The following is a 22,279-nucleotide window of genomic DNA, read 5'->3' on the forward strand; positions in this document are numbered from 1 at the left end:
CAAGCAACTCAAAATTCTTGCAACATCCCATTTCCTGATCAAGATTGAAAATAGTGATGTTGATACTCAGGCAGTATTGTACCTTCAAGTTTTAAGCTTTGAGCCTATCAAAGTACTGTAATAACACTTTTGTCTGTGTAATAACACTTTTTGTTGTCCAATTTGAAATTCTTCATGTCTTTGTCAGTTCTGGATATGTTTTTCTCTTCTTTCATATAGTCTAAAAGGAAAGCACTACCATGTAAGGGCAGATAAAAGAAATGAAAGTTTCAAAAGAAACTCAGGTTGACTAGAGGACAGGTAATCAGATTTACAAATAACACTGATAATCAGATTTTAAGAGTTCTGACTAACACATAGTTAGATACCTCTCATTTATTTGCATATTTTAGCACTACTTTACATCTAGCAAGGGCAAGAAACAAGTAAGCACACAGACAAGCAGATACACAAATGAATATCTGCACTATGTTCAGGGGTTCAAGAAGTATGTGATCAAGCATAATTCTATTTTCAGCATGTCTAATGAAGTATCTGTCATGATAAAAGGATAGAAAAAAGCCCCTTGCCTTGACAAAATGAATCTTGCAAAATGATAATTAGGGGGAAAAAAGTCTTCTAAGCAACTTTACACTTAAGGGAAAAGGATAAGACTGAAAACTTACTTTCAATACTACAAAATTAAACCTTAAAAAAAAAAAGAACAGTAAGGCTATAATACCGGCAGTACTTTTACCAGTTGTACTTGAAAGTATTTTTCTGATGTAGAAAGTCATTCCAGGAAGAGCTGAATGGCTCCTTCTTCCTACACCATTCTCTTCAGACCAGATTGACTCAATTTGCAATCATGAGCTTAAATTTCAAGAATTCATTTTCTATGCTCTTTCATAAAATATTAGCCCAAAGAAACTGAAATTTCAATCTGAGCATTTCTATCAAAGGGACTGGGATAATTTAAATTAAAAAACATAAATGGGATACATGAAGTTTAAGGTACCACTAATTCAACCTCAGCCTGGAATTTGACAGCTTAAGTGCGATCTTTTATTGTTGCTCATCCAACAGAGAGCTTGTACTTTGCAGAGTCCTCTGCAAACTGTGTCAGGTGACTTACCTTTGGCAGCACAAATGTCAAAATGCAAGCCAGATTTGTACAGATACTGTGAAGTTAATCAGAAAAGAAATTGAAATAAAAATATGTATTGTACTATAGGCAAGAGGATGCAATACTGAGTACATACAAGGAATAGATCTGTTGAGTAAGGTGACATTTTACATAGCCACTTTCCAAAGCAGAAGTACATTTTAAGGGCTTTTGCATATGTTTTACCTAGAGACCTCTGTGATGATGTGCCAACATCAACTTCCCTTTCTCTTTAGTTGCCTGTTTTATTTGATTTCTTTCTTCAGATATGTGCCAACCAGTTCAACTTGTTTAACAACATTTTTTTAAAATCAGCTGCCTCGCTGGAATGTTGAACTGATGCATGTGTGGGTGTGCTTATAATGCATGCAGAAATATATTAAAGCAATATAAAGGGTCTGGTTTAAGCCTATAAAAGTAAAAAAAATTAAGCACAAAGGCCAAATACTGAAGCAGACACCTCTTTATATATCATAATACCTCACAAAAACAACCACCTAACTTGCATAGAAAGTGCTGTGGAAGTGGAAGTGCTATGTTCATTTAATACAGGTGTGGTTTATATGGTTGTACTGCAAAGCTAATGGAATATCACAGACCATGTTATTATTTAATGGAAGGAGTTAAGATTTGCAAAATATTTCACTCTCAAATATCATAATATGTAATAAAATTATGCAATGTAATATATTTGATGATTTTATACATTGGATTATGCACTAAAGAGAACTTATTTCCAGAAAAAATATTTAATAAATGCTGATGACATGAGGGTAATCAAGCAAAACAATTGAACCAGGATGTCAGATGGAGATGTACTGTTAAAGAAATCAAAGCTGCATCCTGATCTGGAAAAGCACTAAGATTTCCTTATTAAGTCAGCTTGAGGTACAAAAGCTTGCCTGTTTCACGCTCAGATCTCCAAGTCATAAGCAGCAATTAGAAATCCCTTAAGAAATTTCAGTTGCATTGTCTGATCTTTATGTTTGTGACTGAAAAAACTATAGTATGAGAATAGATACATAAACCTACTCAGAGAGACAGGCTCTCAACAGCCCACACGTCCACCTAACCCTGATAAATCACACTAATTATAAGTCTTCATACTTATGATATAAAACCTTTTGTGCTGTTTTGATAAAACATTAAACAATAAATCACAGAATAGTAGAAAGGCTTGGGTTGGAAGGGACCTTAAAGATAATCTCGCTCCAACCCCCTGCCATAGGCAGGAACACTTTCCACTAGATCAAAAGGTGTTGCTTCTGAAGTACTTAATACTTAGTTGGATTCATTTTTGACAACTGATAAAATGTCAGATTCTTCTTATTCATATTGGGGGAGAGAGAGTGGAGTTAATAGGTTTTGGAGAAAACTTGTAAGATTTTACAGACGCTTCAAGACACTTGGATGATCAACATCACTTTGATAAAGAGCAGTTATTTGTGCAAGCCCTGCCTTGTGTTTAGGTGTACTTAGGTACTTCTATTCTGCTAGTGGAGAAACAAGTTTGTTTGCTAAAGGAAGCGGAAATACACCAAGAATTCTTTTCATCATCATGTAAAAAGAACTGTTCAGAAAAAAACTCTCTCCAGGTCTCTGTCTTGCCATATCTCTGCAATCTGAATTGCAATCTGAATATTTTCACTATCTCTGAAGCATGGTCATATGCTTTTCATCTTCTCTAATGCCGTTGAATTCTCCATTTTTCTCCATTTTTCATCTATACCAGCTGTCTCAAAGATTTTTTTTTTTTAAGCATACTGCTGTACTTTTCACAAGAAAAGTGAACAAAAAAAGCCACCCACATCACCTGCCTGGTCCTGACTTTTGGATAATCGCCACTGACTTCACCTGCTTGAACTGCTTAATAATTTTGTGAAGGTGGGAAGAGCAGTAGGGTCCTGCTTTTTAAATCACTGTTAGATTTTTTCCATAATGTGAGGGGAATTAATTTGCTTAAATCAAACCTTCTTGGTAAGTAGAAGGTATCTGGTATCAAAGACATATTAGGAGTCCTCTCAACTCAGTAATTCTGCTTGCCTCTACCTGCCTCACTGCAAGCGAATTTGTGAGGAAAAAATGATGCTTAAGCTTGTCTAAACCTGATTGAAGACACATGGACAAAAGAAAATGGTAGTCAGTGGAATTTTTTTTTACTTTACTCTTGTTGGCATTGTTTGCCTTTTGCTGTCATTCACCCAATAGTGGATCCAAAAAGTAGTAACTTGAGATTTTACTCATGCACTACTTCAGCAGAAGTTCCTGCCACATGGAGTTCATAGGAAGGTCTCATGAGATGTAAACCAACTAGTAGTTGGCCCAGATTGGCCCTTTGTGTTTACATACATTCCTTCTTGTAAAAAATACAAAGTTCCCTCAAATAGTCCTCAGTGATTGCAGACGCTGACCTAGCAAGTTGGAAAGATAATTTGCTAACAAATGAAGTGTTAGTCATAAAAAGTTGTCTATGCTCATCTGTTACAGTTGTAAGGCTCTATGGACTGTTATTTTTAAACACCTGAATACTCAAAAAGTCATAGTATAGTTTAAAAATAAGACTAAATCCTACAATATTATATACCTATTCAGATTGCATGCATTCTTTGACATTTTGTCTTTATGGATGCAAAACTGATCTTTTACCAGTCTGCTTATATGCCCTTGTAAACTTCATCTATATTTGATGACTTAGCTGCACAACTCCCTGCTTTGACATGGCAGATCTTGTACCAACTGCAAGAGCAACCAACTCATCAGGCACCAGCCCACCAGCCCTCTCCACAGAGACCAATTTGCAGGTGCCCACTAACCATGGAACCAAAACCAGGTCCACAAGTTCAGCTTTTACTGTGATGGTAGCTAAATCTCACCCCGACTTTTGCTCAATATTCAAAATTTTCATGCCAATTTGACTACTTGTATCTCAATATCTTGAGCAGAATGCTTTCTGCATCATTCCAGAAGGCAAGGGGACATAACCATCTGATGTAAAACTATTCAAACAAAGAACTTTGTCATCACAGTTGTACTTAAATTAAATTTAAATTTAAACCACGCTCTTCTAGTAAGTACAGCAGATTAACACTAAAATGATTTTAGTTGAGCAAGATGTACTGACACAGATATTGGAGGATACCACTGTCATTTCACAAAACAATCCTCCTTTATGTTACCTCTTTGCAATTTGATCAAAAATACTTCACCATTCAAATTTAAGACTTATTCCTATCATAATTATGCTTCTTTGACATGAACATAATAGCTCACCTGTGCTAAGAGTAAATGAAGCTATGCTTAACCTCCATGCTATTGAAATACAATATCACATGCAGTTTCTAAAGCATTTCTCCCAAAATCTGTATATATTCCTTGTCCAAACCAACACTTAGACATGCCTATTTTACCAGCATTTCTGTAAAGGATACAGCTATAATGAAAAAAGTATAACCCAGATGTTAGAATCAAAAAGCACATTTGATATAACATGGTGGAAGGTTTAATATATTTTTCACTCCAGTTAATGGCAGAGTTAAATTTATGTCAGAGCTATCCAAGTTATCAATATGTGAAGATATCAATCAAAATAAACTTTTTTTTCCCTATGGTTTCGTACAATGAACTGGAATGAATGCAATTACATTGAAATGGTCAGTTTAGGTATTGCAACTACAGATTTCTCAAATTTATATATTTTTTCTTTTCAGTAGTGTGAAATATCTTTCAATCTGCACTTAGTACTATGTTACATAAAATTGACCTTTTTAAATGATAGAATACAAAAAGGAGGGAAATAAAATTCTCAATTATTTCATGCCATGTACAAGCCCTTAGTTTTTTAAATTTAAGTCTGCCTTCAAAATACATAGCCCATGTTCTAATTTAAATGAGCAAAGCCAGATATATTAAGAACTTACTTCTCCTTTAGTTCTTTCTAACTCAGAAGTTAGCTCAGCTATTAGCAATTTTCCTTTTGTTAATGAATATACACTTCTCACTTTCTTCTACGGACATTTTCTTTTGACTCTTGAAAACCAAAAATCACTTTCAGTTCCAGAAGAAGATATTAGGCACTCAGAGGGTGTTGGTCAGCAATATAATTATTTTTACAAACTCTAATCACTGAATTTTGGGCATTTTCTATCCAAGTGGCAAATACACTGAACAACTGAATTCTTCAGGGTCACACAAAAAAAGAGATACTATTTGCTAAAAAAGGAAATAGTTGGGAGAGTTGGGTGGGAAGAACCTACTGAGAAAACAGGAGTCAACAACAGATGGTAGATAAAGGAGGAAATATTCCATAAAACCTATCTGCATAAACAAAACAAGACATACTTTTTCCTGCAGAAGCTCATAGCACATTTCTTACTAGACAAAACATTGTTGGTTTAGCTGTGGTGGAAATTAAACCAAACAGAACAAGCTTGACATTGAGGTGCTAAGTGCAACCCGGATTCAGAGTCTATCCTGCAGCATATATTTCAAAGAAAAAGACTGCTTTATGCTGAACAGCAGTACCCAAAATTTTATCAGAAAGTTTTTACCAACATCGTTACCATTCATGTCAAGTGGTTACAAATGAAAAGAACAGAAAAAAAGATGGTGTGACTGATCTGATCAACCAGGACCTGATCAACCCTTTGTTGTACTGCAGATTTGAATAACCAGAAGAGACTTCCCCTAAACTCTCATCACAGATATTAATAATAATGACTCCATACTACTTCAATATAAAAAATAAAAAATTAATGACTGAACAAGTATCATTTGATAGTTTAGCAAATGGAAGTTTCAGGATATTAATAAGTCTAAAAGTCCTACTCCTATTTTTGGCTCACAGTTTGGCAAAGCTATTTATTTCTAATAAAAGGAATGTACTTTGATTTTCAAAGACAGACAATTTATTTTTGGGAAGGCTAAAAACCTAACTCAGAATGATCATTCCTTTATGTTTTAAGTAGCAGATGACAGCAGCATCCACATAACAATATAAGTAGGTTTTTTTTAAGGCAAATCTATGGTCTGAGGCAAAGGTGAGTGATAAAATACAGGTCAAGAGGAGCACAGGAGTGGAAGTGCATTGCAACTGCCTGGCTGCCACTAGAAAGACCCCTGGGAGCTCTGCACTTGCCCCTGGGGAGGCGAGAGGCACATGGGAAATATTACAATTGCCAAGGTGGAAGACCAGGATGTCTGGGATAAAATTGTTACAAAAACAAGTCAAAAACTGGCAAGCAACAACTATGTAGGAGCAGTAGAGCTCCCCAAGCTTCTCTAAGACCAATGCAGGGGATACACTGAACTGAAAGCAGAAGGTATCCATAGTTCAAATGAGAAAAGCACCTCTCCTCTGTTCAGCTTCCAGGTACAGCTTGGAGGCAGGTATGGCCTGCTTTGCTCTAAGCTGATGCAGCCTCACCTCAAGCCCTGTGTGCAGTTCAGGCACCACAAAAAAAAGACATAAAAAAGAGATTAAGCTATAGACAGCATCCAAAGGAGAGCACAAAGACGGTGAAGAGCCTTGAGGGGAAGCTGCACAAGAAGTAAATGAGGTCACTTGGTCTGTTCAGCCTGGAGAGGAGGAGATAAAGGAGGAAATAGGGGACAGGAGACCTCATTGCAGTTACAACTTCCTTGGGAGGGGAAAAGGAGGGGCAGGCACCGACCTCTTCTCTCTGTGACCAGCAATAGGGCTCAAGGGAATGGCCTATAATTGTGTCAGGGGAGGTTAAGTCTGGATATTAGGAAAGATTATTCACCCAGGGAGGGGTTGGTTGGGCACTGGAACAGGCTCCCCAGGGAAGTGGTCACAGCACCAAGCCTGACAAAGTTCAAAAGGCATTTGGACAATGCTCTCAGGCACATGGCACCATTCTTGGGGATAGTCCTGTGCAGGGCTTGGAGTCGGACTAGATAATCCTGATGGGTCCCTTCCCACTCACCTCATTCTGTAACTCTATGATTCTATGGATAACTGGGCTGGCAAGGATGGAAACATTAATGGTTTGCTAGTCATGCTGGACAGCAGACACTCATGCTCACAGTACCATCTAAAACATCCTCAAATAAATTACAGAAAATCTAAAATACCTATTTGAAATAAAAAGACTCGAAGAATAGCTGATATGGTCACTCATATCAGAAAAAGGTCCACACTTTAAAGCCACATCATACAAAGAAGCTGGAAACAGCATCCCTACAGTTTATGTCAAACAAGGCCAGATCTCCTGGCTTGCTCACCTGTATGACAACTAAATCTGTCATCTCACAGCTCCCCATCAAAACAAATCAGTCTGGACCAAGACGAAGTCATGCAAGCCTGAGTTTAAAAAGAACCTTTCTCGACTTGGAAAAGAAACAAATTAAACCCATATGTTACATATGAATCAAGCATTTCCATAAGCAGCTGAAAGAGTAAAATTTGGTTTTCTATGTCCTGCACTGATTCTTTGTTATCGAGGTGAACTTGTTTTTCAGAAGACTGCTCTGAGATGTTGAAGTTGGACCAGAGTCAAAAGTTATTGCTAGTAGGGCACACAGGCAGGCTCCCATGCAGAAAACACCATCACATGAGCTTTGTTTTCTTGGGAAACCAATATTCAAAAACAATTCCTCAAAGGATATTTATTTTAAAGCAAAACCTCACTTGTGACATGACAATAATAAAGAATCACATATTTCTAAAATGAGAGTTCACACCACATTCCTGGGACAAAAATCTAAAATCCTGTTCCAGGGAGTAGAAAATTCAAAGTGAAAAAGCTATCTTGCTGCAGTTTTCTAAGGCATTGAGGCATTTCTAAGGCTGAATTGATTTCTAATTCAGAATTAAATACTGGTAATAAAGGGAGCACTGAGATTCATGACTGGTTTGATACCCCAGAACCCAACTCTCTTAAATTTATTCATCTGAAGCTCATAATGTCCTCCCAGTACTATGTTAAAGAAGATTGTGCAGAAAAAATTAAGTGTTCAAAAAATAAGTGGTTCTTCCATGACCTCAGCTGTTTAACTGATTGTCACGAGCTCATGTGCAGAACCTGAGAACTTCACTATCATATCTCCTATATTAAATCTTCAGTCACACTTGGGTTGAGAGAAGAAAACAAAATTGTATCCATCACTCAACAGATTTTAGCCTATAAAGATCATATCTCAGCGTACAAGAGTAGGAAAATAAAAGAAACTTACAATATTGTCAGAAGTTTTTTACTTAGTTACAATATTTGGAAATTTTACAGCAATTATTTCAAAAACTGAGATTGTTGGAGTCTTGGCTACAAAAGAAAATCATTCCCTATTAGCTGGAGAAAGTTGCTAGATTTAATTTTTTTGTTGTCGTTGCTGTTGTTTTGAAGTACAACATTTCAACTGTTATTTGAATACTTTTGTTTCATATTCTGTATTACTTTACTGCAGAGAACAATCTTTTCAACATAAAATAAAGCAAAGTACTGGGCTTTTTTATGTTTTGTGAACTTGTGACATTAAACTCACAAGTTCACAAAACATATTTGAGTTTCAACAAAAGATTTCTTCCTATTGTAAACAAAAACTTGTCCACATAATAATTTGGTGGACTTTCTCAAGTTTTTTCAAAGCCACTCAAGTTTTCTGACCACCAAAACCAAATACAGCAGTCAAGCTGGATGAAGAACTAGTATTCAGCAGGTGCCATGACCCAACCAAAAAGATATCTGCCACTAGCATGTTTACAGTTACTATTAACCTGGAAGCTGCAAACATGACATTGTTAGAGCACACACTGACATGGCTAGAAAAGGTTTCCTAGTTGCCTAATTAATCTATTAAAAAGTCTATTAACAAAATACTTGACAGTACTGTCTTATATTACTTAAAAATATTATTAAGACTGGTAAAATGTAGACTGCTGTTGGTTTAAATATTTAATAATCCAAAATATATTTAATATTGTTTAAGCCCTAATCCATTTCTTTGTAGATCATAGAAACCAAAAGAAGTTTCTGCTACAGACAGAGATTTATATGTCATCCCTAAAATCAGTCAAATGCTGTTGTCAAAGATAACAGCCATTTACCAAGAGGACATGGCTATATAACACAGGCAAGCTCAAAACAGTAAAAATAACAACCCCTACAAAATACAGAAACAAAGGAACTATCCAATAGTTACAATCTGAAGATCTTCTGGGCGTAGGGGAGAACAAAGTCCTGTACTGATCCTTAGACAGCATCATCATTCTTTTAACAGGAGGGGAGGCACTCATTAACAAAAGTAACACTAACAATTTTTCCTGATCCTCATGGCAACTGCCATAACACCAGCAATTTCTTTAAGAATGTGTTTTGCAGAACAGATCATGGCACATTGAAAATATGAGAAAGCAGGTTTCTTTCAAGATGTCGTAAGAAACATATCACCTCAAGTGTTCAGTATCTTGCTCACCAAGCATTCTTGTTCTTCTGACTGGAAACAAGATTTAATTTTATGTTAAGAAAAGCTTGTGGACTGATTTTCTAAAGCAAGCAGCTTGCAACTAGAGGAAAGCTCAGAAACACATACTCAAGACAAAAAGACTTAAAGGTCAAAGGTTCAGATAAATTCTGCCTTTTGGCATAAGCATTAGGTGTATTAAAAAGTATTCAAAGGGACTTCAGTCACTTTTATGCTCAAGTAAGATCAATTTATAGTATTAAACACATCTGCTCTAGTATCTTTAGTAACTATGTTTACATAACAAGCATTCTCTGTCACAGAATATTATAAAACTGCTATTACTTATTCAAGGATCTGAATTCCCTAGGAAATTATGTGGGGCCAAACAGTATTTTACAGTTTTTCATAAGTGTTTATGGCAGAACTTCAACTACTTTCCTGCTAATGAAGTGTCCAGAGTGGGTTTTTTTTTCCATGTTTATCTTAAAATCATTAATTTTAAGAAATTAGAAACATGTGACAATAATGACTTCTGCATACTGCCAGAAGCTAAATGGAGTCTTTATAGTGAAAAGATTAATAATAACTTACATCCCAGTAAATCAGTTAGATTCACAAAATAAGAATGATTTCACCAGCAGCACTGAAAATGCTGACGACTATAGCCTCTCACAGCTCAAAGAGCCAGAGAACACCTATTCTGCAAAACAGTCAACACTGTACTTTTTTTGAGTTCAAAGTATTACCAAATAGTAATGCTCACTTTTAAAAGTGGTAAGATGTCCATACTCTGACCTCTTCCTCAGGAATAGCACTAAATAAAGTTTTATTAGACATCCTAAATTCACAGAGTAGTCACCAGCATAATTTGGGTGTTAACAAGTAGGTTCAAATTTTCACTGTATGCAAAACTCATTCTACATTTCAGTTTAGAAACAGAATTTGCATTATATAGGATCTACACATAATTCTATACACATTCTAAGAGTATAATGAGGATATCTGCATGCAACATTTTTTAGCAGAAGTAGTAATGTTCACTGTGTCCAGGCTTGCCGACCATAGTTATCTCAGACTCCATAGCAATGTAAAAAAGCTCTCTTCAAAACAACTTTTCTTTCAAAAAATTACCCTTTTTTTCCTGTCTCCAACTAGAACTACACACACACATACACACAGAGTTCAATGTGCAGCACATTTAAATTATTGTATATAGGGAAGCTCAGAGAACATGGGTACTACAGAGAGTCACCTAGGCAGCTCTTAAACTCACTCAAGTTTTGCTGAGTCACCTATAGGGGATGCAAAAGCAAGTGCATTATGTGTAGATGAGGAAGGCAAGGGAAAGGATTCATTACAGTTTGCCAGACCTTCTTCCACAGAAGTTTGGGTTTCTTTATTTTTTGTAGGTTTGGTTTTTTGGGAGGTGAGTCCACAGGTGCCGACTCTTTAAACATTTCTGAAAGACAAAGGACAAAAACCAGAAACTGCTGACCTTCCAAGCATAGCAGACTGTGGTTGAAGATGGCAGCACAAAGCTACAGAGCACACTGTGGGGCTGGGGCCTGCAGAAGGCAGCCCAGTGCCATGTGCTGGGCAGTGCCTGTGCTGACGGTGCTGCCTGTAGCTGAGCTCTGGGTGAAGACTGATTCATTAACTTGGCTGTCACTGCCACCTGCCAGCTCCTTCCCTGGCATGTCAGAGTTCTTCTCTCCCTAATATTTGCTGGCAAAACTGCTTGAGCAATTATTTGCCTAAATAGTTCAGTTCTAATTGCTTGGGCTAGCTTTGACATCAGTAGTATAGTTTTCAAACTATTTTTTGGCAAAAAATTTAAGCCTAGAGATGATATGGGAGTAATGAGCAACCACACGGGTTATGTGATGGATGCTAACTTACAGCAGGGATAGTGTCAGGGAATCCTGGAGCAGAGAGGCAAACAGGGTGAGCAGAGTGAGATGGGGTAACTGGACAAATTCTCTCTGCTCAGCTATAGGGGAGGATCAGCAGCCAGAGTCAGGGAAGAGGAAGTAGAAGGAAGGCAAAAGCTGAATACCATTGGCATGTACCAGCAGCAACCCAGCACTGATAAGACAGCTCAAGGCCTTCACAGTTGGTCCAGGCATGCAGCTGGGATCCTCAGAAGGGCTGCCAGCAGAGCAGCACCACGTCCTACAAGCCACTCAGCCTGCTGAACACCAGATTACTTTGTGGCTGGTAACATCACAGAGCCATTATCATGTTAGTCCCCATGCTCATGGGGAACCAGCAGCTGATGTCCATCATGGAGCACAAAACCACACAATTAGTGCCTCCAATGAGAAAGACCTGGGCAACTCCAGTGACAAAGGCTTTCCTACTTGCTGGCTATTGTATTTAATACAGCACTTTACAAGTATGATCTAATATATTGTGAGATTTGGGACACAGTGTTACTATGGTTATAACCTCCTTTGCTTTCTTCCCCTTGCAGGAGGAAGGCAACAAATTGCAGGCAACAAATTAAAAGTAGAGTAGGAAATATTATTGTTCACAGATATTAACTGGTACAACTTTGCATTGTCTTAACATAATTCTCTTTCACCATCATCAATGAAGGTTTTTTAAAGGTTAGAAGAAAACAAATGATCACGGGTACACAGACTGTGTGGGATAAGCTTATTTTTCCTAACTGAGAGGGAAAACTTCTGAGGCCCAATTCCCACCTAAGGCTGCTTACTTGCCAATCTTTTAGCACTATTACAATTAGATTTATACTACCTTGCCAGGCAAAATACACAAAGAATTAACTGGAATGATTGCAAATGGATACCTTTTATTTCCTTTTTTTGTTTTAAAAAAAACCAAGTCACCCAGTTGCCAGCATCATATTTAAAATGGAACATCTACTAAGAACTTCATATGGCCCTCATAATTTCTGTTCACCTACCTGAAACCAATCAGAACAAGTAGAAGTCTATTTAGGAGTATGGCTGAGATATATTTTAATCCATAAATAATATATGAAACTGGCTAGGGAGGATTTTTAAAAGGGGGTTCATTGACATGGGTAAGAAATTTTGCACTTGTAAACAGAAATAGTTGAAAACAATGCAATTTTCTTTGGATAAAAGATCATTCTATTGTCCAGTGCAAATATTTTAAAGAAAACCAAAGAGACTGAAATTATTGGCTCAGTTTAGAAATTATGACATTGAACAAATCAAAGTCAAAAAAATAAAAGCACAAAACAATACTGGGAGATGAGAGGTCTGGTCAGGTTTTAGACAGACTATCCAAACAGCTGGAAAAGATGTAGATTCTCTGAGGGAAATTTGTAATGTATTTGACTCATGTTTTTGTGGAACTGTGGATTATCCTAAGGGGTTTGAAAGAAGGAACACATGCCAAAAAGTTACAAACATTATCTGGAAAATGACAGTATTTTAGTAGTTTTCCAACATAGCCAGCAATAGAAATTAAAGTTTAAAAGTAATGAAAGAAAAAGTAAAACACCAATTGGTGGGGTGGTCAAAATGAGAGATTGCCTATTGATGAAGGGGATTCTTCTGCTTTGTTATCATAAAATAAAATTGGTTAATGTTACCGAAAACTAAGCTTTTTTTAAAAAACATGTTCGCAGGATTAAAATTTTAAAAATATTATATATTCCTTTCTAATTTTTGCAATTTTATCATCCCTTAAAATGACAGAACAGAAATAAAATTCATCATTAATACAACTCTTACTGGCTTGCTTTTTCAAATCACATATGTACTACACTCTGTAAGTGACAGACTACCCTTAACATGTGTAATACTGTCTCCTCGAGTAAATCTGTTTTATAATGATTATGACTTTACAAACTATTTATTTTTAGAAATTTGCAATATGCTTCCTCTCAGCATTTTCAAGTACTCCATAAAACTGGTAATTATGGAGATATTTTGTGTCTTTGCACGATTACATCTTCTCATGTTAGAAGCCAGTTTCATGTAATTAAAGATGGAGCTGGAATGGCTTACAATGTCACTTTTTCAGACAAAGGTTGCTATCTTCCCTGAAATCCGTCAAACCCAGATAACTAGCGTGTTTCATCTTACTAATTACTAATAATTTGCTAATTACAATATCATTAATAAAAGTAAATATTCAGAAACTAGTCCAAGTAACTGCTTCTTGTCTCAATTATAAGGTTTAGGGTTTTTTATTTCTACTTCAGTGACCCAGCATTTAACATTTGGGAGGGGTACTAGGTACTTGTGGGAGAATAATGCAGAATTTGCTAATCTTGCAAAAGAATTCAATTGACAGGGGCCAGTGACAGACAAGTCTCTTTGAAAAAGGGTGTGCATAGAGCACCTGATCAGTGACAGGTGTGGAGACATGTGATGGGCACACGGAGCTTGGCATGGGACACCATGTCACAGCAGGGTCCCCAAATACAGTGCCCTAGGGGGGAGACACACCTCCTTGAGATGCACAGGTATCAAAGCCTTACACATCAAAGGAACTGACAATTAAAAATACATCATTTCCCAAACAACTGTGTCCTGGCTGATGGAAGCTACAGAGAGCAAGTGAGACTGTGACGTGGAAATGGAGAGCAGCACCAAGAATGCATTTGGGGTGATTAATGTGCAATTTAATGATTCTCAGCACAAGAAACTTGATGAATCTCAGTATGCCAGAGCAAGATGCAAATTATTTCTGAGTCAGGCAAGTAAAGTGTTCATTAAATTACCGATCAAATGGAAGGCAGCTTTGAACATAAGAAATTTTGATCCCTTTCTACTATGGGAAGCCTTCAGCTGCACCTCCTGACATGGGCTGCTGGGGTGTGGTCTGTGTTGATGGTTCCACACCAGGGATTCCTGGCACAGGAGGGATTCACATGTGTAGGTGGCTAAACCTGCTCCTCATTGGTAAGAGTCATACTGGTGGACTAACCAGACATACGGCCCGAAGACCTAAGCATCATTGCAAATAAATGAGCAATATCTATCCTGAGTAAAATTCAGAAAGTTGAGCGCATGGAAGGAGGTTGTAGGAACCCAATTCTGTTCCCAGAAAAAATCAGAAATGTTTCAGCCATTAAGTTTTGTTTGGAGGACACGGCTCTGCAGAAGAATAATCAAGTTCAAATTGTTTGCAAGCTTAACAATTTTAAGGCTGAATGATGAACACATCCAAACCTTCGGGGAAAAATCCTGCTTGCTCTTTTAGTCCAAAAATGACAATTAGATTTTAAGCGGCACAGTCGAGCAGATCCAAACACCAGTTTAAAATTCAATCCAGAATCCAAAACATAGCAGCCAACTGAGAAGCATCAGGGGACATCCTGATCAGACCAAAGAATTTATAACACAAACCCAGTATTTATTAAATAATCATAATAAATGTACCAAAACACATTAATATAAAGGCCAAAAAAGTAATTGCATTTACTCAGATACAAATTCTAACCAAATTCTACTTCAAACCCTTTAACATTTGAGAAAGTCTGAAACTGGGTTTTCACTTCACCTTGAAAAATTACCAATCAAGCAGCAGAACTTTAATTTTCAGTGGATATCAAGTAAAAAACATGTAATGAGAAGAGTTCTGCTAGAGTGGAAGACCTGTATGTACTTACAAATTGTTGTTTTTTTCCAGCACCCAAATGAAGAAATGCAGATTGACAAATGGAGTTCTTTAAAAAGAAAATGTTTTTCCTGTGTTTTTAATTTAAACTGTATCTCAATGTTGGATCCATTACAGAAGCAGAGGCAGTCTTTTTAAGATGTGCTAAAATGCTTGTGCACAAATATTTCTCCATTTCAGTAATCAGACGGGTCTGCTTTAAGACAATAAGACGTGACAGGTAGCACATTTGTGGGAGATCAGTGATTCCCTTGGTTGCTCTGCAAGATGCAGGTCTAAAGGCATAGTGACATCAACCAGCCGAGAAGTGCAGTAATCCCCTAGGACTAGCTGTCATGTCTCATTGTCCTTATGAAAGCAAAATGGTAAACAAGGAAGCCAGTCTGCAATTATGAATTTATGGATGTTTGTTAATGAGTATCTCAGACCTAGTCAGACAGCTCCTTTTGGAGTATTTTACAAATTTCACAGGCTGTTTCAGAATGGTCCTTCAAAACTGATTAAAAATGCCACAATCATTAGGTTATGTGAGAAAAAAATCCACATTAAAATTTGGATATTGTGATTTAACACAAATACACTTTGAAAGCCTGGGGAAAAAACCCCCTCCTCCAAGTTTCAGGCATCAGCTCTTTCCAGTGAACAAATAATCCAGGGATGAAAAAAAAAAAAAAAAAGATGGAGAAAAAGAACTTAATTCATAATGGTACAAAAAAGAATGACCCAAGAGGACTTCAATGACCAAACTTAATATATTTCTGGTTTAAGACACACAGACAAAAATGAAATATCAGTAATCACATATTATGATTTATGCTAAAGGAATCCTTCAGAAAAATTGCCAGACAATTACACAAAAAGATAATGAGGATAAGATGACACAATTTGAATACAGATCACCCAGACACCCTCTCGGCCATTTAGTAACTCCAGACAGACAGTTTGCAGCAGGTCTCTTACCCTAACTATCCATAAAATCAGGGAAATCACCCAGTTAAAAACAAAAAAAGTCTTCTTAAAAAATCTTTTTTTTTAATATTAAATTAAGTACTATTAAAAAAATAGAACATAACTAGAGCAAGAAAATATTAAGAGAGAGAAACACTGATGATTTATAATGAGTGCTGGTACCAGACAGGGGAGTAGTGTTGGGATGGCAATGGATAAGCAGTTCATAAAAGTGTCTTGGGCTGCAGGTCATATACAATCTAACACAATATCTTTTTTATGGGAGAGATTTACTTGCATGTCTGCTTAATGCTTTGCTGCATGCCTGGGTATACAAATGATCCTTTAGAGAGGTACAGTCCTGTTTCATATAGGATGTTTAACAGTATCCAGGCACCAGTGTGCAGCTGTAGTTTTATAATTGATCAGAACATATTTTCCCCAAATAAAACTAATTTTTCCAGTTTGTTGAACAACAAAGGCAAACATCGACTGAACTACCTGACAAAGCTTTAAGAACAGTCTGTCCATGGAAAGGAGAAGCAAATAACAGAACAGTGCTTACTGCCAACGGCTGAGATCCAACTAAGTTAACAAGTTTTGTCTGGTCACATTTCATTTTACTGCATTGGGGAAACCCGTGGCTACTCATACATTCAATACATTTGCCTTCTTGCAGATTAACCCAGGGGCTGCACATTGCACAGCTCAAACTAATTTTTGAGCAGTATGCCAGTGAGCTCAAAGACGTGAAATCATTCTGGTTTAAAGACACAAGAAGCTCAGTTTACTCTTCCATGTTCAGCAGACGACTTCAAAAAGTGACAAGAGAGGGAGAGTGTGGCGTTGCAGCTGCAGTATATTTTTACTCACCAGTGAACCCTCTCTCCCCAAGTGCATCTCTGCAGACTCTCCACCTAACAGACGCACTCACAGTACTCACACATCCACAGGCTGAGCAGAGCTCAGTTGGAGGGCTGGTGTCCTAGCTCAAGCACATAAAGTGACGTTGATAGAACCAAGTGAAAATAAGAGATCAAGCTTCATGCCTCAGTCTTGCAAGTCTCTGATGTGCATAATTTCACATGTTCAGGTCACCAAATTGGCCACTGCTTCAGCTCAGCATGTCACAAAACCGTGTCACCAACTGCTCTATGAAGCACTATTGCCTATATAGCTTAAAGACATAGGGCACAGTGCTGTTCTATAGCAATATAAAAGTTATCTGATCCAAATATAAATATTTCTATGCAGCACTAATGTAAGAGACCCAAAGAGGAGACTGATTAATTTTCTAAAATTATCTTAATTATATATAATCATGGCAAACCCAAAGAAAAAAAGATACATATATTTGGAGCATTTCATATGCAATTACATGGATTATGATTAAAACAAATGAAGGAATTAAAACAGGCTAAAATTACTAATAACATATATTTTATAATTTAAAAAAGAAAATTATTATGAATGATCCAAAATAGGACCAAGGATCTTGCATTTGTGTAAGAGACACCATTTTATCTAGGTCCAAGATATCATAGGAAGACTAGCAAAATACTTAAGAATGCTGGTTTATAATGCTTGAACATGACATATCCCAACTCTTGCATAGCACTTGCTTTAGGTACAAAGCATTTTTCTTTTTCATACCTCAGATAGAAAGGGAAACAAGAAGAATTAGATACCTTCTTGCTCAACAGTTTTACATGTTGCAGTTACTTTGCTGCAGATGTTTCTACTGTCATTACACACTCTCATTTGAGCAAGATAAAATAGTTAATTACATATGCTTTAGTATATGTCGGCTAAAAGAAAAGGTTATCTTAAACTGTCTTCATCAGTAGATTACACCGGCACATTTTACTTTGCTCCAAAAATAAAGAGAAGCAGTGCTGAATATGTCATTGCAGTTCAGGGTCAGTAACCAGTGTTCTGTGGGGTAACTTCTCAAACAGCTTATGACAGCTCCCCACAAAACCTGACTTGGCTGCATTTTCATTTTGGTTGTTGCAATTACACATTCAAATTGAAGACAGTACTATAGATGGTCTTTTTCTGCTACAAGAAATCCACTATCTTCTCTCGGTATCAGGAAACAAAGCTATGAAGATATATCTGTTATTGTAAAGAAAAATATAATTTTTAAAGAAAAATTAATAGTATCATTCCCAAAGGGAGTTATAATAAGTATCCATATCAGGTGACCCAGGATTTTAGAAAAATGAAGCAGCTAAAGTAAAACCTTTTTTTCACAGGGCAGCAATATTTCTCACTTTTCTCATACCTCCAATACAGGATTGCATTTTCTTGAACTGTTGGTATCTGCTTTATTACCAACTCCCAGAGATATTGGTCAAGAGTCATTCATGGTCTGAGTGGATTTTTGGAGTGGGAGTGGATGTTTTACTGTGAGGGTCTCTGTTTTTTAAAAAATAGTTCACTTATACAAGGATCTACAACAATAAATACACAGTGTACACACTTAAGTTGTACTGGCTTGAGAAATAATACCGTTAAAGACTTATCAAGATCCTCACACTGGCATTTTTCCCCCTTAAAACAGGCAAAATTATTGTGAACAGTAGGAGCTATACACTGTAAAATCTTCCTTTTTAAATCAAAACCTTTATTCTTAACTTCAAGGATGATGAACAACTTGTTGAAGGCATATGACTACAGACTCGAGACAAACCTTATAGGGAAAAGCTGCCTCTACAGTTTTTGATCACTTTGACTTAATCAAGCCACAGAGAATGTTCTTGTCGGTGATCAGCACAGTCTTTGCAGACACAGTGCATCATAAAAAACAAAAGCAGAGTTACCAAATGGAAACTGTCTAGACAGTCAGCAGAAACTTGAGCATTAGCAGGCAGCATCAGCATGTCTCTGAGCTACGACAAGGGAGAATTTTGCTCTTTCCCTAGAGAGACTTTTCTCTTGAGCACAGTCCCCACCTGTGAACAAAATGTGTGATCCCTTCATAGGTCTCTAAGCGCTCGTCAGGTCACTTCTACTGTGTGAGCTCAGGCCACATGAGCAAGAGACCAAATCCCTATTTTGAGGACAGCTACAATTGCTAACTACCACACAATGCAGCTTGGTTGCTGCTATAGCATGCACGGAGTAAAGGTGAGGGAAGCAAAGGGCTCTCATTTCAAATCCCAACTTCACTCTCATTTGGAAGAAAGGGATGATAGCATAATGGTTCCTGAATGTCTTAAAGAAGGAAATGTAACAGTGTCCTAAATTTCCTAATAACTCAAGCATCAGATTACTTCAACTGTAATCACCATTTCTTATTTTATAACCAAACATGTAACTTAATAGCAGTGGAACCACATGGAAAATAAACCGAGAAGAATGTTGATATTTAAAAAACTATAAGCAAATAAGTATAATTTGATTCAGCTTTTATTTTTGTTTCTCTTTTCCTCTGTAATTTTTAAAAAGGCCAGTTCGGTTTCCATGAGTATATTTCTTTTGCAAAAATTGATTCTACAGATGTTTATGAATTTAGAAAAGTAAAGCAAGAGTATTGCAAATCAGGCTTGGGAAAAATCATCACAGACTGCTTTCATCAACTGCAACACAGAAACACTTTAATACTGACCCTTCACCAACTATAAACTATAGGAAGTATCTAGTGCATTAGCTGTTTCCTGCTGGTACCTAAAGTTTAAACATTTGTGCACAGAATGAGAACTTGACAGCCATCTGACTACAAAAATTGGTTTGGGGTGGATTGCTTTGGTTGTAGTAACGCTATTAAAACCTATTAGTTTTTATGAACATTAGCATAATATTTAGTATATTGGGACTGCTTTTTTTTAATCCAAAAAAGTCAGCAGCTTACTGCCACTGTCAGTTAGAATGATGCTAGTCTCAGTGGCAGCATGCCTAACCTCAAAATCACTGAGGTTCACTGCAGCAAGCAAGCCACTAAATCTCCTCAGTGTCCAGTGGGGACAATCAGAATTGTGCTGATTGAGAGGAATCTACAACAAGGATACAAAAGGGTCACCACACCTAAACAAACATTGTGGCTGAAGGCAATTTCGAACTTTATATGTTTTGTAAACTAGAGAGACTTTTTTTCCAAGGAAAAGTAAAATGAGATTCAAATCTTCTCATTTATTTTCTCTTAAATCATCTGGTTTTCTAGTATTTATTCTTTACACTCTGCCAAGCAATATTATAATTTACAGCAGTTTTTGCTGTTAGAAAAAAACCTGGAAGCCCTCTCCAATGCCAAGCGACAGCAGTTTAGAGTGTTTAACTGGTGAGTAATGCACTGATGAAATACCGCAATGCAAATTTTTTTCAAAATATTTAGGACTTAGAGATTACTTGCGGAAATGGTAATGTTTCCTAACAAATCAAGTGTTTCAAGAACAGACCACCCAAATGTATTATCATAAAAAGAAATCAGATACTTAATTACATAATAGAACGACACATTTCTACTTTACTTCTCTATTTTACATTTTTTAATTCCTTTTATTAACAAAATGTATCCTCTCTAGAGACGAAAAGATTTACAACAGGAGGCGGGGTGAATTAATTTGCTAGTAACCAACTTTCTCATGTTCCAATTACTTTGGAAATAGCTTGAACCATGATACTGTACATACAGCACAAGGGAATGAAAACACTACCCCTTTTCCGCATCTGAAATGGCTTTCCCTAGACCACCTACGCTGACTTAAACCATGCACACTCCCAGATAAATTTAAAAATCATAGAATCATAGATTTGTTTAGTTTGGAAAAGACCTTTAAGATCATTGAGTCCAACCACTAACCCAGCACTGTCAAGTCCACCACTTATGGACCACTTCTCCAGTGTTTGACAACCACTTAGGTAAAGAAATTTTTCCTAGCATCCAATCTAAACCTCCCCTGGTACAACTCTGAGGGCATTTCCTTATTGTCCTGTCACTTGTTATCTGAGAGAAGAGGCCAACCCCCACATCACTTCAACCTCTTCTCAGATAGTTGTAGAGAGTGATAATGTCTCCCCTGAGCCTCCTTTCCTCCAGGACAAACACCCCCAGCTCCCTCAGCTGCTGCTCACAGGACTTGTGCTCCAGACCCTGCCCCAGCTCCATTGCCCTTCTCTGGACTCTCTCCAGCCCCTCAGGGCCTTTCCTGCAGGGAGGGCCCAGAGCTGGACACAGCACTCGAGGTGTGGCCTCAGCAGTGCCCAGCACAGGGGGACAATCCCTGCCCTGGCCCTGCTGCCCACACCATTGCTGATCCAGGCCAGGATGCCATTGCCCTTCCTGCCCACCTGGGCACAGCCTGGCTCGTGCTCAGACACCTCCAGTGTCTTTCCAGCCACAATTTCCCAAGACTGTAGTGCTACTGAGGTGTTATGACTGAAGTGCAGGACAGAGTGCTCTGTCTTGTTGAAACTCAAGCTCAGCCCATGGATCCAGCCTGTCCAGATCCTTCTGCAGAGCCTTCCTGCTTTCCAGCAGATCAACGCTCTCACTCAACTTGGTGTCTGCCACAAAGTGACTGAGGATGCACTTCATCCCCTCATCAAGGTCATTGATAAAGAGGTAAGCAGGACTGGTCTTGACAGTGAGCCCTGGGGAACCCTACTAGTGACCAGCTGGGTGTAGCCCCATTCATCACCGCCCTCTGGACCTGGCCATCCAGACAGTTTTTCAGCCAGTGAACAGCGCACCTGCCCAAGCCATTAGAAGCCAGCTCCTCCAGGACAGTGAAGTGGGAAATGGTGTCAGAGGCTTTACTGAAGTCCAGACAGACAACATCCATAGCCTTTCCCTCATCTACCAGGCAGCAGTCTGTCGCACAAGGAGACCAGCAAGGATCTCCGGCTAAGCAGAGATCTGCCTTTCTGCCTGGGCCCAATACTGGCAGACCCGGTACATGCTGTGTGATGACAGTCAAATGATCTGCTCCATGACCTTTCCAGCACTGGGATCAGGATGACAGGCCTGCAGTTCCCCAGATCCTCCTTGAAGATTGGCATTATACTTGCCAGCCTCTGGGAAGGCTGTTTGGAACCCACCCAGTTTGCCAAAACTGCTTGTAAATGACCACTTCTTCCAGTTCCCTTTGGTGGTTCCCATCTGGCCTCATAGTCTTGAGTGAACTGATCTTATTATTAAAG

General features: G+C 37.8%; 1 protein-coding gene across 3 annotated transcripts in view; it reads right to left on the bottom strand.

Annotated features, from left to right (window-relative positions):
* The window catches only part of ARL15 (ARF like GTPase 15), a 227,875-nt gene that overhangs the window by 45,590 nt on the left and 160,006 nt on the right, over nucleotides 1-22,279 (bottom strand). Inside the window, exon 7 of one of the 3 annotated variants that reach the window (XM_084224671.1) lies at nucleotides 10,936-11,024. The exons of the other annotated variants lie outside the window; for them this stretch is intronic. Within the exon in view, the coding sequence (XP_084080797.1) occupies nucleotides 10,962-11,024 (63 nt within the window). The 3' untranslated portion in view covers nucleotides 10,936-10,961. The remainder of the gene's footprint in view (nucleotides 1-10,935; nucleotides 11,025-22,279) is intronic. 3 annotated transcript variants of the gene reach the window in all.

This window comes from Fringilla coelebs, assembly GCF_963513975.1.
Source record: "Fringilla coelebs genome assembly, chromosome: Z".
Classification (NCBI taxonomy): domain Eukaryota; kingdom Metazoa; phylum Chordata; class Aves; order Passeriformes; family Fringillidae; genus Fringilla; species Fringilla coelebs.